The 17512-nt window shown below is 35.1% G+C and overlaps 1 protein-coding gene across 1 annotated transcript; it reads left to right on the top strand.

Moving 5' to 3' along the window:
* The first annotated feature begins 952 nt into the window (after positions 1-952).
* Positions 953-1540, top strand: LOC113355216. Its single transcript, XM_026598025.1, has one exon. The coding sequence runs from the start codon at positions 953-955 to the stop codon at positions 1538-1540; it is 588 nt and encodes a 195-aa protein (XP_026453810.1).
* Positions 1541-17512: the final 15972 nt, after the last annotated feature.

Genomic DNA, 17512 nt, shown 5'->3' with positions numbered 1-17512 from the left:
AAATTAAAAACCTTTGATCTGATTGTTCAAAAAATGGAAGCTAAAATTCAAGCTTGGAGTAGTAAAATTCTTAGTCAGGCTAGTAAAATGGTGCTTAATAAATCAATACTTTCTAGTTTACCAATTTACTAAATGGGTTGCTTTTTTATTCCTAAAAAAATTACTACGAAAATCAATGCAATTCAGAGGGACTTTTGGTGGGGAAAAGGTTAATGCCAAAGGAATTCGTATTAAATCTTGTCCTTTTATGTGTGCGCCTGTGTATCAAGGAGGTTTGGGATTTAAAGATGCAAATAAAACTAATCTTGCTATGTTAGCTAAATTTGCATGGAGACTGTTATAAAACCCTAACTCATTAATGGCATCTCTGTTAAAACCCAAGTATTTTAAGAACTCTTCTGCTCTTGTTGAAATGCATCAGTAAAGGCCTGGTTCTTATAAAACAAAACAGTATATGGGAAGTAGGTGATGGAAAGTCCATCAATTTATGGTTGATAACTGGATACCCAGTCTTGATAAAATCTGTCCGAAATGCATTAACACCAATCTAACACTTGTTGCGGACTTAACTGATTGCTACAATAAGTGAAATTTAATTACTCTTCAGTCTTGTTTTCCTTCTGTTATTATCTCTAAAATTTTGAACATCAACTTATTTTGCAATACTGACAATTTGTTACATAAAGACAGGATAAGATGGAAGTTAACTAGGGATGGTAACTTCACTGTTAAGTCTATGTATGCTAAACTTAATGATCCTTCTATGTCGTTAGGGAGTAATGAGCATTCTAAAACTTTTTGGAAAAATCTATGGAACCTAAAGGTTTTGCAAAGAATCAAATTATTCATTTGGAAATGTTTGAATGATGTTTTATCTGTTAACTATACCCTGTCTAGATACACTTGAAAAGCCTATTCAAGATGTATTTTCTGTGAAACAGAAGATGAGACAATGGAACATCTATTCTTTAAATGTCATTTTGCTAAATCTATTTGGATGTTGCCTCCTTGTCCATCTCTTCTTTCTGTTCATTCTAATGCCTCTTTTAAGGAACATTTTTTCTCTTGGATGAATGGAGTTGCTCAAGACATTTCCGTAGAATCTGCAGCAACAAAATGTTGGTTTATATGGAAGGAGAGGTGTAATAGGGTGTTTAGGGATAATGCTAGCTCCTCAATTACGACTTCCCTCAGTATTCAGAGGCACAGTCAGTTTTGGACACCTAGAGGTGAACTTCTTAACCCAAATTTTTTATTCCCAAGGGTGGTAAACACATTACACAGTCAACCTCAATGGGCCGCTCCAGGTCTAAATGAGTTGAAAGTTAATGTGGATGCTGCTTGGAAGTTGGATGCTAATTCTAATACAGGTGTTGCCATTGTTGTTCGTAATCATGCACATACTATGGAAGGAGCAAGAGAAGGACCCAAAAGTACTTCCAGTGCAGAAGAGACAGAAGCAATTGCAACTATAGAAGGAGCCAATTGGGCAAAAGAAGCAAAGATATCGACATTTAGCATTGAAGGAGATTGTAAGTGAGTGGTGGATTATTTGAATGGCACAAGCAACATAATTTTTTGGCAATGTGAATCTATTCTAAACGAAGTGAAGAAAATTGCTACTCAAGCTATAATTTTTTGGGATTTAAGTATATTCCAAGGGAAGCTAATAGCGTTGCAGATATTCTAGCCAAAGAAGCAAGAAAATATATAGTGTTAATTGGAGTACTGCTGCTCCTTATTGTATTCATCAGTCTTTATTAGTTGATAAATTTAAAGCTGGGATGTTACAACAACCAACTTTACCTATCTCTGACACTAATATTATAATCCTCTCAGGTGACCAAGTTGGTTAGCTGTTTTTAATGCATCTTCTTTCTACAAAAAAGAAATAAATACAAAAATTGGGTCATATCATGATGATTTCAAGGTTACAATGCACAACATTTAAAATTTATTTGAAGACCAAATATGCATCAGTGAGACGACTTGACAACGCTCTACAGGAATTGGAGGAAAGAAGATATCGATAATTAATAATGGAGTTGCTTGCCTCTTGCACTTTCCTGCCATTTCCGATATATGAAGCTTCCGTTTTATGTTTGTTTTCATCCAGACCAGGATTTTGATTTTGCATAATATCTCATCTCCAAATGTCTCGGTGCTCTTTCTTGCGTTACCTCATGATTAAGTTGTTTATTTCCCCGTACTCTTACTTTTTATGTTAACCTTTTCATCTGGATTTTAAGTTTTTTTTTTTTTTTTGATTCAAAAATAATTTTATTGATTAGTGAGAAGGAATTACAGAGATGGTATCTTGGCCAAGATATCTGGATTTTAAGTTGTTTATTAACTTGTTGGGTTTTCACAAATTTCTGTACTTTCTCTGCCACCCATTGAAGAGGAAAAATCAAGATGAAAAATTAGAGTTTCTTTGGTTATTGTTTGTTGGTTTTAAGAAACTTAGAATACTTAAGCTTTTACATGGTGAAGAGAATATAGAAAAAAAATATCAATAGTTTAATCAATTTCGTATGAAGGAAAAGATACAGGTTTCCGACTTGCGTTTATCTTTTTCTTTGGGAATATACGGATTTAACAGATCTGATGGGGTAAGTAGATAGGTTGTGGGGGTATGTAGATAAAGGGGTACCGTTAGTGTTTCTGAGGGGTATATACAAGAACACTCTAAAAAAATAGTTGGGAAAACTCAGGTGAAATATTCAGATTTTTCAAGAACCACTGTATCCCGTATGATGATGGAGCTCGTGGCGCACCTTCCGATTTTCGTGTTTCAACTTAAATTAACTAAAAGAACAAGTCGAGTCCACGTGTGTTGCACGTCATATTTTATGATATGTTCCTGTTAAAATCAAAATCCATTTTTTATGAGATACACGTTATATATAAATATTACCAGAGCAAAGTATATAAATTACCTTTAAAATTTATTTACATTTGTTTATGGAAAAAATAAAATATTTGAAATTCAAAATTTGATCATGTTATTTATACTCTTTACGTAGAGAATTTGAAGAGCTTTATGGTCGTGTGAAGCTTGCGAGAATCCAACATCTCCCTCCCTTTAAGGCGCGCAAGCCAAAGACAAAAACCATACCCAATTTGAAAATCCAACCGTTGGATTATATAGGAATAAAATTCGTCCGTCAGATCATAGAAATGAAATTCCGTGTGAACATCTTATAGGAGCCGTAGGTTATCCGTATTTAGTTTTCAACAGTTGGATACGATATTTTTGGGAGGATAGGGACGTAAATATGGTTAAATACAAGGGTATAATTCCATAAATCTGAAGGATTTTGTATTTACAAATATGCCATTTTTATAAAACTTAAAATGAAAACTTTAAAACTTGCATATCTTTTAAATTATATGTCGGATTTTGTTAAACTTTATATAACCGGAAAGCTATTTAAATTACCTACGCGAAGAGCATAAACAAGCATATCAAATTTAAAGTTTATGTATTATGTATTTGAACAGAAATTAGGTAAACATGCATATGGTATAAGACATGACGTGCAACGCACGTGCAATCAACTTGTACAGTTTAAAAGATACGAAGTTTTGAAGTTTACATCATAATTATTATAAAAAGGGGAAAATTATCTCTAGTCCAATTATTTTTTGTTGTATATTAAAAACCCACCGATAAAAATGTGTATATGAGAAACCCAAAACTGATTAAGATCAGTATTGATTACTAGAATAACCTTCTCTTTAATTATGAGAATTTATTTTATTTTAATTACTAAAAAACGCGGTAAAAACTAACCCAAAAAATTCCTAAAATAGTTCCAAAAAAAACTCCCATCAGTTAATTTCCATAAAATTACTCCCCTAGATAACTCCCTGGGATTCTCGTTAAGCTTATCCTAAAAAAGTTCACTAAAGTAAACTTAGGGAAGTTCTATTTTTCACTTTCTAGTAAAAACTCGGTAAAATAGGTTTGGGGAAATTCTAGTTTTCACTTTTTAGTGAAAACTCCAATTATCAGTAAAATAGATTTACGAGAATTCTTGTTTTCATTTTTTAGTGTTCGATTAATAATAATAATAAATTCAATAAATTACTTGTGAAAATTCCACCTATCACCTATGTGAAAAATGAAATTATCATCCTTTTTTAATGTGAAAGATCAAACTCTCACACATTTATTTCATGTGAGAATCCCATATATCATATAGTTTTTACGGGAAAAATCAAATTATCCTCGAGTTAAATAGTTTTTTCTCAAGCAGTGACTTATGGTGGCATATACGCAACTTTACATAATCAGTATGGTAACTTAAGCCACGTTACTATGTTGATCCGGTGGATGTTTTTTTGTTGATTGAGAGTCAATCTGTTTGAATGATATGTGTCAAACATATCTACTGATTTGCTTAATATCCCCATTATATTATTTACAATTCAACAACGCATCTTGATATGATTTACTTGTGGATTTCATAGGGATTAGTTGATCGATAGAAAGAGAAAGGAGAAAAAATGGAAAAAAAATGGAAAGAACAGGATGATATAATGAGAATAAAAAATCAGCCGAGTATATACATCTGAAAAGCTTGAAAAAGTAGGAAAATTCGAAGATGAAAAAGGTGCGCCACCGCCTTAAGAGAAGTTTCTCTTTTAAGATTGCACCATTTCTGAACGGAAGCGAGTAGTAGCCGGCATTCTAGTGATATCAAACTCTTGAACTTAAAAAATGCCTCTTTTTTTCCATTAATTTTTTTTAGTAAAAAAAGGAAGATACGAAGTTTAAATCTTCAAAAATACGAATTTAAATCTTCATTAGATTATTAAGTTTAATTATCTCTAGTCCATTAAAAGATACGAAGTTTTGAAGTTTACATCATAATTATTATAAAAAGGGGAAAATTTTTGAACGTCATCTTCCTTTTTTTACTAAAAAAAATTAATGGAAAAAAAGAGGCATTTTTTTAAGTTCAAGAGTTTGATATCACTAGAATGCCGGCTACTACTCGCTTACGTTCAGAAATGGTGCAATATTAAAAGAGAAACTTCTCTTAAGGCGGTGGCACACCTTTTTCATCTTCGGATTTTCCTACTTTTTCAAGTTTTTCAGATGTATATACTCGGCTGATTTTTTATCCTCATTATATCATCCTGTTCTTTCCATTTTTTCTCCTTTCTCTTTCTATCGATCAACTAATCCCTATGAAATCCACAAGTAAATCATATCAAGTTGCGTTGTTGAATTATAAATAATATAATGGGGATATTAAGCAAATCAGTAGATATGTTTGACACATATCATTCAAACAGATTGACTCTCAATCAACAAAAAAACATCTACCGGATCAACATAGTAACGTGGCTTAAGTTACCATACTGATTATGTAAAGTTGCATATATGCCACCATAAGTCACAGCTTGAGAAAAAACTATTTAACTCGAGAATAAGCCCGATAAGAAACTTAAAAGAGAGCCCGATAAGCCCGAGGATAAGCCCGAAGATTGCACCATTTCTCCACTGAGCCAATGGTTCTTTTGTGCTAATTTCTCATATATTTTATATGGTTTTCCCTAAATATCACCCACACTTTTCCTAAATGCCACCCCCAGTCTAAAAACACAAAAGATACAGACCTAATCTAGAGTGGGTAAGGAAAACTCACCGTCTTCTAACACCCAACAATAACTGTCACCACTATCGTCGTCTTGTTCATTATACCGCATGTCTGATCCATGGATTTTCGTTTTTTTTTTTTTTTTCCTTTTTTCCTACTTTGTGGGTGGAAGGACTGTATCCAGTGATCTTATGATTGACAAGATTTCCAATATGTGATCTTATGATTGGCAATTACCTTCCTATATTGGAACCAAACAAAATTTGTGGAATTAATAAAAGTTCTCGGTATTGAAATTGTGATCGTCACTGTGATTAAAATCGGAACTTAATTTGTCTCTATAAAACACTTGAAACCTAATCAATCAAAATAATATAAGATCAAGGCCTATCTTTACTTCAAAAATTAAAATCGAGATTAAGATAAAAACTATGTTTAAATCTTCATTAGATTATTAAGATCTTCAAGTCATACATGGTTATGTTATATAAAATTGACAAAATTCATTCTGATGAATATTGTTAGTCTGTATTCATCCATTCTATTAATTTTTTGTTTGTACATTTCCTTAATCTAGTTTCAGTTGGATACCGTGATGCATGCTAGGTAGAAAATTAAATTATGTTACTGCTTAATACTAAAAAAGATAAGGCCATCTGGATTTGATTCAGGTGATAGTCACAGAAAAAGATAAGGCCATCTGGATTTGATTCAGGTGATAGTCACAGAAGAACGTGAGGTTATATTACCCACTTCACCTTAGGTAGAAAATTATTTTGTTTTTAACTAAGAGTGGTACTTAGGAAAAGCGGGGTGGTATTTAGATAAAACCTTTTATATATGTCCATGTTTTACACAAAAATCACATTTCCTCTGTCATATTCAATCTTCTCTTCCTACCGGTACATGCTGATTTTTACGAACCGAATTCTTATCACTAAAACGAATTATGCACATACGTATGCCTTCCGTATTACTCCCTTATCACGAATCGTTGACCGGATTCTTGACCGAATTCCACTTTTACAAATCCGTATAATATCCGTACGTATCCCGTTCCGAACGATTTCCGTACCCCGAATTGCTAACTGGGCTCGGATCTAAACTAAACAAGGAAAGAAAAATGAAGTTTGAGAATATATTCCCTGCCCTAAAATATTGCCCAGAAAAACGCTACTAATGGCTGGTTATTTGTGGTATCATTTTAAAGTCGTATTTAATATATTATTATTAATAATATATATGGATAAAGGTTAATTTAGTCTTGTTGAAAATTTGAAAATTTAAATCTAATCTGAATTGCTATTATGAACCGTAGATTTTCTATTTTGGGCTAGAAATATATACCATCTTAATGACGGGTTTGTGGAAGAGAGAGGGACGAAACCTAGGTTCCTCGGAAATTTCCACATTATAAAAATGACATATTTGTAAATACCGAAAAAGATAAGACTCATGTGGCATTACGATTACATCCCTGAACTTAATCGTATTTACACCAAAATCCTCCCTTTAAAATGAAATCCTACTGTTGAAAACCAAACACGGAAATTCAAGGGCTTCAATTTAATGTTCACACGAAATTGTTTTATTTGGGACCTATGAGAACTGACGGCCGAATTTTGATGATTGAAAATCTAACGGTTAAATTGTCACCCGCGTTCAGATTGCTTGCGCTCATTAAGAGCATCTCTATCTAATAGAAGGTGTATAATTTATTTTCTAATGACATGTAGGATATTAGACCTTCATTTTAACTAAATCCATCTCCAACAGTAGGTGATATAAAATAGGAGGGATGAAATACTAATTTTGAAGGTTTTGACGAAAGTCTTATTTAGACCTTCACAATGACCTCCATGTCACATTTTTCATTTTTAATAATTAATTAAAATATAATTAAACGGTTATGATTTCATCACACTATACTATTGGAGATGATTTATTAGTTATGGCGTCCTATGTTTACTATATATGCAAATCCTCCTAAATAAGGATCTTAATAAAATTTCCACATAGAATTTTTAACACCCACTGTTGGAAATGCTCTAAAAGGGTGGGAGATGTAACTGATATAAAAGAATGTAACTGATAATTGATAAGAGGAGAAGAAAGAAGTAGTCAATGAAAATTGGTTGGGAGCTAGAGTGTGGAAGTCAGAGACAGAGAACTTGTAAAAGAGTAAATAAAGGACAACGTGTTGGATTCTGATATACTTTGAAGCGCAACGTGTTGGATTCGGTTTTTTACTTAAACGCAAGTCACGTTAATTCCTAGGCTGGAGTCTCTCTTCTTATATATATATGTAACAATATATATAGAATATCAGATACAGTTGCTATCCTAGTATTTATTTCATCTTCTGTTGTGACACCAACACCTCCAAAAGTATTTTCTTTGTTTAGCTTTTCCTTATTTAGCTTGTTTTGATTATGGTAGTTACTCAGTTATAGTTAGAAGTCGGTTAGTTGCCTAGAATCGCTGTGCAAGCTTGTTTACCAAGTAATTTTACCTATATATACTCGAGTCATGTAACTTTGAAGTTAAGCAAATATAATTAAACTCTTCAAAACCCTCTCTGCTATTCTCTGTCTCTCAATTCTTTCTCAATTCTCTTTTAATTATATCTTCTCTTCATTCAAATCACTTGTTTTCCTTTAGGTTTGAGTTCTTTGATAGCTGTTAAGGTCTCGAACCATAACATCTGGTATCAGAGCAGGTTCGGTTATTCTCAAATTTAGCAAAAAAATAAAACTCTTTTCGCTTCCGCTATTCATCAAAGTACATCAACGTTGTTACAAGACTCCAACTATCAGAATCTGAGATCAAGGATGCAGGATATGACCACTTTCGCAGCCAGTCGTTCAATTCGTCTTAGAGATATTTTACGTAAAGCACAACTACCTCCTGACAATAATAACACAGACAATTTAAGCATAGAGGTTGGGGATGGTGCTGTTTTCGGAGGTGTTTTGTCCGAGAAGAATATCAACAAAGAAGATACCATGACTCCAACACGCCGGTCGCGCTTAGTTGCTGTGTTAGAAGATTTTGGACGTTCAATTAAAGCATTCAAAGCTACAGTTGCTGCGTTACCAGCTCTACTAGAAGATGACCAAAGTATTGCTGAGAAGAACACCGAAAAAGACTCTGAATATATTACCGAGAAAGAAGAAAATCAAGTGGACAAGGTCTCGTATGATTTGTCAAAACTTAATGGTAAGACATTGAATCTTGGTTTAATATCATCTGATGTTACTATACCTGTTTTATCTAGGGTTGAAAATAATCAAGTCCTTATTCATAAGGTAACATGTATCGTCTCTCATATATTCCTTACAAGACAGACGTGGTTGGAGCTATATCTGTGGACTCATCCTATAAGATTCCGGTTGTGTCACCTTTTGATGTTCAAAGAAAAATACATGGCATTGGATTTCAATTTTGTGATGATACTCGCATATTAGTGGGTATTCTTTTGGCTCTACAAAGTTTGTTTTACATATTTCGGTATAATAAAGATGATATTTTCTCCAAGAATGACGGAGAATCAGTTTCTGGGTTTTCTTCTATGTTGTCGTGTACGTCTATATATGAGAATGAATATCGATCTCAAAAAGATATCACGACTGAAAATTATTTTGGAAAATTTCGTGGACGTATTTTCTCAATCTCTGAAAGAATTATGCTGGGTAAGATTTTAGTGAGTTTGAAGTTTGTCCATTCATATCCATTCCTTGGACTTTTACCTCTATGCTTAGGTGACCCTCCATATTTTCTAATGTCAGTAAAACATATTTTCAATCATGGAACTTATGGTACCGCTTTTCTGGGCATCGCCAGATGTATAGGTAAATTACTGGTGATTATGTTTGAGCAGAATTTTGTTGAACCTAATATGTTGGTTACTGTTGTTAATAAATTTGGTTCAACGTCAACAAAAGATTTGTTCTACGTGGATGCAACGAAAAGTAAAAGATGGAAAGCTACAGACCTAGTACCGACCATTACGTTTCATATCTCATCATCTGTAGTGGAACTTGAGCTTTTAGCACCAAGTAAGTACTTTGGTTTATTGCACGGAGGCTCTATAGCATTAACAAAGCTACCCTGTAGAAAAGACTGCTGCTCAGAATGGTGTTGCTTTGTTGAACCTGTAAGTTCCCCTAAGGTTGCTGCGTTCGCAAAACCAAGCTTGATAAAAAAAAATTTTGATTGCTTGTGGCATTCTTTTTTTCAATGAGATAATCGACATGTTCTTCATGAAAAATCACTTTGTCATGCTCTTAATAATTTCATCAAAGAGAATCTTGCAATTGTTACAGGAAGCTGTGGCGAAATTAAAATACGCCTTGAAGTACTCATTATGTTGGTGCTAAATAGTTATAGCATTGGTTTCATGAGTGCAGCAATGGAACTCCATATCTATGGAGCATTTTTATTGGATATTGGGATTACTGGTCCAGTCATGTGATAGACGCATTTATGTGTCTATTTTTTCCTCAATGTTTCGCATTGTTAGTACTCGTTTTCGTCCTTATTATGGTGTTTTGTGTGTTTGTAGGTATTTTTTTGAAATAAATATTGTTGGAAAATCAGCTCGAAAAGTTGTCTAAAGCACCCGGAGGACGTGTTATTCGGACTCTCTCTTTTGGATAAGGGGCACCTCAATTACTAAGGGGCACCCTAATTGATATTCGCACCCCAAGCTGCTGGTTAAGGGGAACTTTCATCTTCCCCATTCAAATATCAGTTTTGGCGAGAACTCAAGTGGCAGAATTAGGGTTCGCATTTTGGTCGGGATTGAAGGAGACTCAATGGCGGATATTTGTTGGGATGACTAGATTTGTCTTAACAGGCCTGGTAATGGGTTTGGATTCGATTAAAATTGGTCGGCATTGCCGTTGGAAGAAAACAGGGAATGTTGTTCTCGAGTTTATTCCCGGAATGATTTGTTTGGATTTGTGAGGAGTTTAAGGCAGACTCGACCACATAAATGAATTGGTATCGGCCTGTTCTATCTAAACATGGTAGTGATGAGTCACAGAATCGATAAAGGAGGAGTTTTGACGAAACACGGCAACAAAATATTCTCGGTGATATTTTTGGAGTTCTGCGTGTGGCTGGAGGAAGTTGGATTCGTGCTAGCTGTTGACTGAGTCTGTCGGAATGTGTCAACACCATTCAGACGCGCAACAAAGTCGAATATGGAAAGATATTCCGGAGAGTATATTTTCTTTACTGCCGAAGTTATGTGGAGGATTTGGAGAAGATTCGAGAAATTAATGAGGCCCTGTCGAGTATTTAAAGAGTGCTGGGATGTCATTGAAGGGGAATGGATAGTTAGGGGTGAGAATACAGCAGAGAATCGGGAGTTGCAGAGATTGTCTCTGCTGCTGCCATTGAAGAACATACGAAGAACATAAGACTACAAGGAGCAGTCGTAATTGCTACAGTGGTCGCGACACATAGTGACAGTCGTAGAAGCTACAACGATAACGACCCACAGCCGAGGGTCGTAGTTCAGGAGACAGTCTTAGAGCAACAGTAACAGTGACACATCCTCTGTATCGTTCTCTGGTTTGTAAAATATAATTGTTACAAACCCGATTTTGAATTATTTCTCCATTTTCTCCTTGTAAACACCTTTTTGAGCAATGAAAAATTCCTTTGAGTGTGTTTTCACCATGCGGAGCTAGACCCCATCACTGGGACAATGGAGGAAGCAACTTTTCATGATTGTGGTAAATGAATTAATTCTTTTATTGAATTTTTGCATAGATTTAATTGCTTTATGATTTCTATTAATTATTTGTTATTTTGTTAGATGTCGCATGCTTAGATCTAAATACTTTAGATGCGTCATGCTTTTAACTTACAAATAACATTTTACGAAATCTATTTTTGGCAAAGAACTAGAGTCACAACTTCTTTTGTTTGAGATATATTGTCTAGAGTTAATGACTGAACCATAACAATATGAAAAGTAATGGAATCCCGCGTCTCAGCGTCTCTTCATCTTGTGACAAATTGTGTATCTATATTTTTTCTTATTTTCTTTATTAAGTCTTAAAACAAATTCTCAACAAATCTGAGTGAACGAATCATCTTACTACAACATCATTGAAAAATACCATCAATTTTTGGCACCGCCGACGCGGATTTGTTTATAAATTTGTTTTTAGTTTTTTGTATTTGTTCCTTTTTACGCCTTTTGGTATTTCTTGTTTGCTTTCAGATTTGGAACTGAGCTAAAGAAAAGGGGAGAAAGTCCTGAAAATAAAAGCGAAGCCAAAAAAGAAAAAAGAAGGAGGAATCCAAAAGGAGCGAAGAAGAAATTTTTTGTATATAGATATTCTATTTTATTTATTTTTAGAAACTGTAATTAAGGTTTTTATTTTTGTAATATTTTATTTTTGGACATTTTTTTTATTTTCGGACATTGAACTTTGGGACTTTATTTTTTCTTAAACCCTACGGAAGGGTAGTTTTAAATATAAACTGTGTGCAGAGAAGGACGACGATTACGATATCGTCTCGGCCCCTCGGGTTCGTACACGACATTGGAGTTGTGGCCCGAGTCGACTTCAACGGTTCATCCCCCGTCTGGAACGGGAAGTAAGAATTCTAAACACTCGCGAATCCCCTGTCAGCGGGTTTACTGGATGATTTTGTATGCATATATGTTGAGGACCTGAAATCGGATTTAATTTTCTAGTAAAGGGCAAGGCTTGGCCAAATCAAGATAAGGACTCGGATTTCATCACCGTTTCCTTCTTGCCCGTCTTAGGAACACGTAACCTACGCGAACCTAAGCTTAAAATACTGATTAGAACGAGACCGATAGGGTAACGAGCTTAATAGGAAAGTCATTCGAAAAATATTGGTTACTCTTTTAAGCATACTTCAAAGTTCATGATGGTTTCTGTGAGTTGAATGCGTGACTGCGCCGCCTTGTAATGCGGTGAGGCCTTGGGTATCAAAGCTCCATGCAGCTTCCCTCTCCTCTATTCAACTTACTTTGACTCAGATTGATTCCAGAGGGGTTTGCTTAAATTGTAACGAATTCTCTTTCGAAGGATTAGAAGTTGGTATAGAAACAATCTAAGTGGATCCATCATGCTTTTTGTTTGCTAGATAAATTAGGCTTGTTGTGGTCGAGTCAGCCTTCTTTGTGTTTGTTTAGAATTCCCTTGCAGTTAGGATGTCAAACTGGTATTATAATAGCCAATACAATGAATATCCAATTGAACAATATGAACATTACTCCTTTTGTGACCATAGTGTGAATAGTGGTTGGGAACGCCGACCTTTTGAAGGTTATGGGTCATACCATGGTGAGCTCAATTACTATCCACACACGCATCAGTCATTCGAGCAAGATAATTATAGTAATAGTTCTTTGTCTCTAGAGGATACAATCAAACTATTGAAAAGTAGTCCTTTTTATGATACCTCTGTTCCTATTCCTCCTTTAGAAGAGTCCCTCAGGAAGTTAGCTGAGTCGACGCGTAAGTTAGCTGAGATGAATAGTATAATTATAGACGAAAGAACTACAATAATGAGTGAACCTTCTTTAGAAGACCACCTCAAGCGGATAGCTGAGACGAACGAAAGAATTGCTCGAAATTACTTGAATTGCCAATATAGTGTATCCACTAATACCCTTGAGAATGAAGATAGTTATTTACATAATCAAGATAACGAGGTTAAAATTGGTAGCACTACTTGTTTTGATGAGGTTCGATCTTTTTCATGTTATTATGATGAGGATAGTGTTGATGGAGAATCATACTTATGTAAGAATAGTCATCAGGAAATGGATACTCCAATTGAGCTTTGCAATGATAATATTATTTCTATCTCAAATCCAAATAATTTTAATAATTATTCACCTATTCAAAAGGACGAGGATTTGACTAGAGATACCCTCGTTTTAGACGATGTAGTATTTCCTGTTTACAAAGCCGATGATGGTTTAGAGGAAAGAGTTTACCCTGAGAATAATGTTTTAGAGTCTAGCGATTTAGAAACACTAATATTAGAAGACCATAAACTCGTAGAGATGAGCGAGGATGAACCAGACTTAGAAGAATCAATTCACCATTTTCAGGAATCTGATGACCTATAAATTAGGGAAGTTGTGACTAGTCTTTCTAGAGACACAGAAAACTCTAAGTTTGGGGGTAATTCTCCATGTGCTTTAACTATTAGAAAGTTTCCTCGTGTAGGACTTGACATTTGTGCCTCAACCATCTTACAAGATTATTTTCATACACATTTTACCGAACCTAATGATGTCAAGAAAGAAGCTCAATTGTTAGAAACCCATCCTATGGTTGATGTGGTTTACCCAGGCGATAATACCCAAATTGACTTTGTTTTCCCGCCAAAAACTTTTCTTCCAATTGTGGGAACTTATGATTTTCAGATGTGTCGGTTATTAAGTTTTGAGACTGAACCTAATTACTTTAGAAGAATAGGGACGACACATTTTCTTAAGGAAGACCACCTCTTTCATTGTGGTCAGCTGTGTGAGTCAAATCTGATTGACTTAGAGGATCACCAGTTATTCAGGCTTTTTTTATGCGCTTCTAAGTTCTTACTTGAGTATTTCCAAACTCTTCAGCCTGATATTCAGAATGCCTTTGAGGAAATCCAACCAATGAAAGCTTTTTATCTAGACCCTGTTATGAAACCTGAGCCTGAACCACAGCTAGATGTAGCTGTCTTAAACAAGAAACTAGACAAGGGTGTGCTTTATTTGCTAATTTTCTTGGGATGTTGCGGATTCCTTTTACTTGTGATAGCCCTATTTGGTTTGGTGATCCACAGTTATTCCGGCTATTACTTTATGATTCTATGAGGTGATTAATTCTTCCATTGTCTGGCTGAAGACTTTAAACTTAGCACTTCTTGCTTGCGACACGGTAATATTCTTCCTTATTTCTTTTCCCTCAAGTGGTAATAGTTTCTCCTTGTTCATATTTTTAATTTTATATTTATAACATTGAGGACAATGTTAGATTTAAGTTTGGGGGTAAGGAAGAAACTTATAGCGTCACATAGTATCCGGTTAGCTAAGTTTACATACTGTTTCTCACCGAAAAGATAGAAATTGGAATGCTAGAGATAACAATCTTTTGAGACATTAGAGAAAAAGACATTGAGATCTTTTAAATTCAGGAGAGAACTTGTTCCTCTTAGAGGGTAACCGTGTTGGACCTAACCATCCCTGATAGAGATGAAAGTAGGTCAGAAGGAAATTCCAGAAAGACAAAGCAACCTCACAATGTAGTCTTAGTTACTGGATTACGACTCTCTCTCAGTAGAAACTTATCATCATCAACAAGCGGAGCGACATCAAAATCTATGAAGAAAGTTGAAGACGTTTAAGGTTTAGAAGAAACAATAGAAAAGAATAGTTCAAAAATCAAAGTTGAAGACTTAGTTACAAGAAGTTATAAGAGCAAATGATATAAGTTGTTGAAGTTCATGATACCAAGTTGAGAAGATCCAAGTTCTAAAGTCCTTCTCTCATGGCCATTTAAATTTTTGTCTTGTTATTTTTGTGTTGAAAAAAAAAAGAAAAAAAAAAGAAAAAAAAAAGAAAAAAAAAAGAAAGAAAAAAAAAATGAAAAAATCATCGTTACGTTTTGTTCAATAAGGCCATAGGGAAAGCAGAAATCTATAAGGAAGTTTCAAGCATGAAATTAAGGAGAAAAGTTAAATTGTCAAGGTTCTACGAGGTTCGAGAGTTTATCATCAACAGTTGAAGCCGAAGAAGACGTTGTTTCTACTGAGTACTATGAGAGAGTCGAAGAGAGATGCATATTGGTTGCTTTGTTAGTCTGCTTTCAATCTGGCACAAGATCTTTCTAGCACTGGTTTAACTCATCACACGTAATTAGTCCAGTTGTGTAGCAGATGTCCCTCTCATCTTTATCTCTCTCCTAATGTTATCCAGCTGTAAATCAGCGGACGCATCTTACAATGTTTATCTAGCTGTGTAGCGGATATCTCTTTATCTAGCAGTGTTGCGGATGTGTCTCCCCTTTGCTTTAGTCAGCTTTAGAGTTGGTACCTTTAATTTCTCTGGCATTCTAGTTACTTGGAGATAGGTTGAGAATTTGTATGTCCTCATAGCTTTTTGGATACTTATGACCAATTAGAAGTCATGGTTTTGTGGGTACACCTCTGGTAAACCCTCCCGAGATTAACTCGTTTTTGTTTTTTTTTAGTTTTGCTCGAGGACTAGCAAATAATAAGTTTGGGGGTATTTGATAGATGCATTTATGTGTCTATTTTTCCTCAATGTTTCGTATTGTTAGTACTCGTTTTCGTCCTTATTATGGTGTTTTGTGTGTTTGTAGGTATTTTTGGAAATAAATATTGTTGGAAAATCAGCTCGAAAAGTTGTCTAAAGCACCCGGAGGACGTGTTATTTGGACTCTCTCTTTTGGATAAGGGGAACCTCAATTATTAAGGGGCACCCTAATTGATATTCGCACCCCAAGCTGCTGGTTAAGAGGAACCTTCATCTTCCCCATTCAAATATCAGTTTTGGCGGGAACTCAAGTGGCAGAATTAGGGTTCGCAGTTTGGTCGGGATTGAAGGAGACTCAATGGCGGATATTTGTTGGGATGACTAGATTTGTCTTAACAGGCCTGGTAATGGGTTTGGATTCGATTAAAATTGGTCGGAATTGCCGTTGGAAGAAAACAGGGAATGTTGTTCTCGGGTTTATTCCCGGAATGATTTGTTTGGATTTGTGAGGAGTTTAAGGCAGACTCGAGCACATAAATGAATTGTTATCGTCCTGTTCTATCTAAACAGGGTAGTGATGAGTCACAGAATCGATAAAGGAGGAGTTTTGACGAAACATGGCAACAAAATATTCTCGGTGATATTTTTGGAGTTCTGCGTGTGGCTGGAGGAAGTTGGATTCGTGCCGGTTGTTGACTGAGTCTGTCGGAATGTGTCAAGACCATTCAGACGCACGACAAAGTCGAATATGGAAAGATATTCCGAAGAGTATATTTTCTTTACTGCCGAAGTTATGTGGAGGATTTGGAGAAGATTCGAGAAGTTAATGAGGCCATGTCGAGTATTTAAAGAGTGCTGGGATGTCATAGAAGGGGATTGGAGAGTTAGGGGTGAGAATACAACAGAGAATCGGGAGTTGCAGAGATTGTCTCTGCTGCTGCCATTGAAGAACATACGAAGAACATAAGACTACAAGGAGCAGTCGTAATTGCTACAGTTGTCGCGACACATAGTGACAGTCGTAGAAGCTACAACGATAACGACCCACAGCCGAGGGTCGTAGTTCAGGAGACAGTCTTAGAGCAACAGTAACAGTGACACATCCTATGTATCGTTCTCTGGTTTGTAACAAATATAATTGTTACAAACCCGATTTTGAATTATTTCTCCATTTTCTCCTTGTAAACACCTTTTTGAGCAATGAAAAATTCCTTTGAGTGTGTTTTCACCCTGCGGAGCTAGACCCCATCACTGGGACAACGGAGGAAGCAACTTTTCATGATTGTGGTAAATGAATTAATTCTTTTATTGACTTTTTGCAAAGATTTAATTGCTTTATGATTTCTATTAATTATTTGTTATTTTGTTAGATGCCGCATGCTTAGTTCTAAATACTTTAGATGCGTCATGCTTTTAACTTACAAATAATATTTTACGAAATCTATTTTTGGCAAAGAACTAGAGTCACAACTTCTTTTGTTTGAGCTATATTGTCTAGAGTTAATTACTGAACTATAACAATATGAAAAGTAGGAGAAAACCGCGTCTCAGCGTCTCTTCATCTTGTGAAAAATTGTGTATATATATTTTTCCTTATTTTCTTTATTAAGTCTTAAAACAAATTCTCAACAAA

The sequence above is a fragment of the Papaver somniferum genome, chromosome 1 (assembly GCF_003573695.1).
Source record: "Papaver somniferum cultivar HN1 chromosome 1, ASM357369v1, whole genome shotgun sequence".
Classification (NCBI taxonomy): Eukaryota; Viridiplantae; Streptophyta; class Magnoliopsida; order Ranunculales; family Papaveraceae; genus Papaver; species Papaver somniferum.
This window is presented reverse-complemented; position numbering and strand designations above follow the sequence as displayed.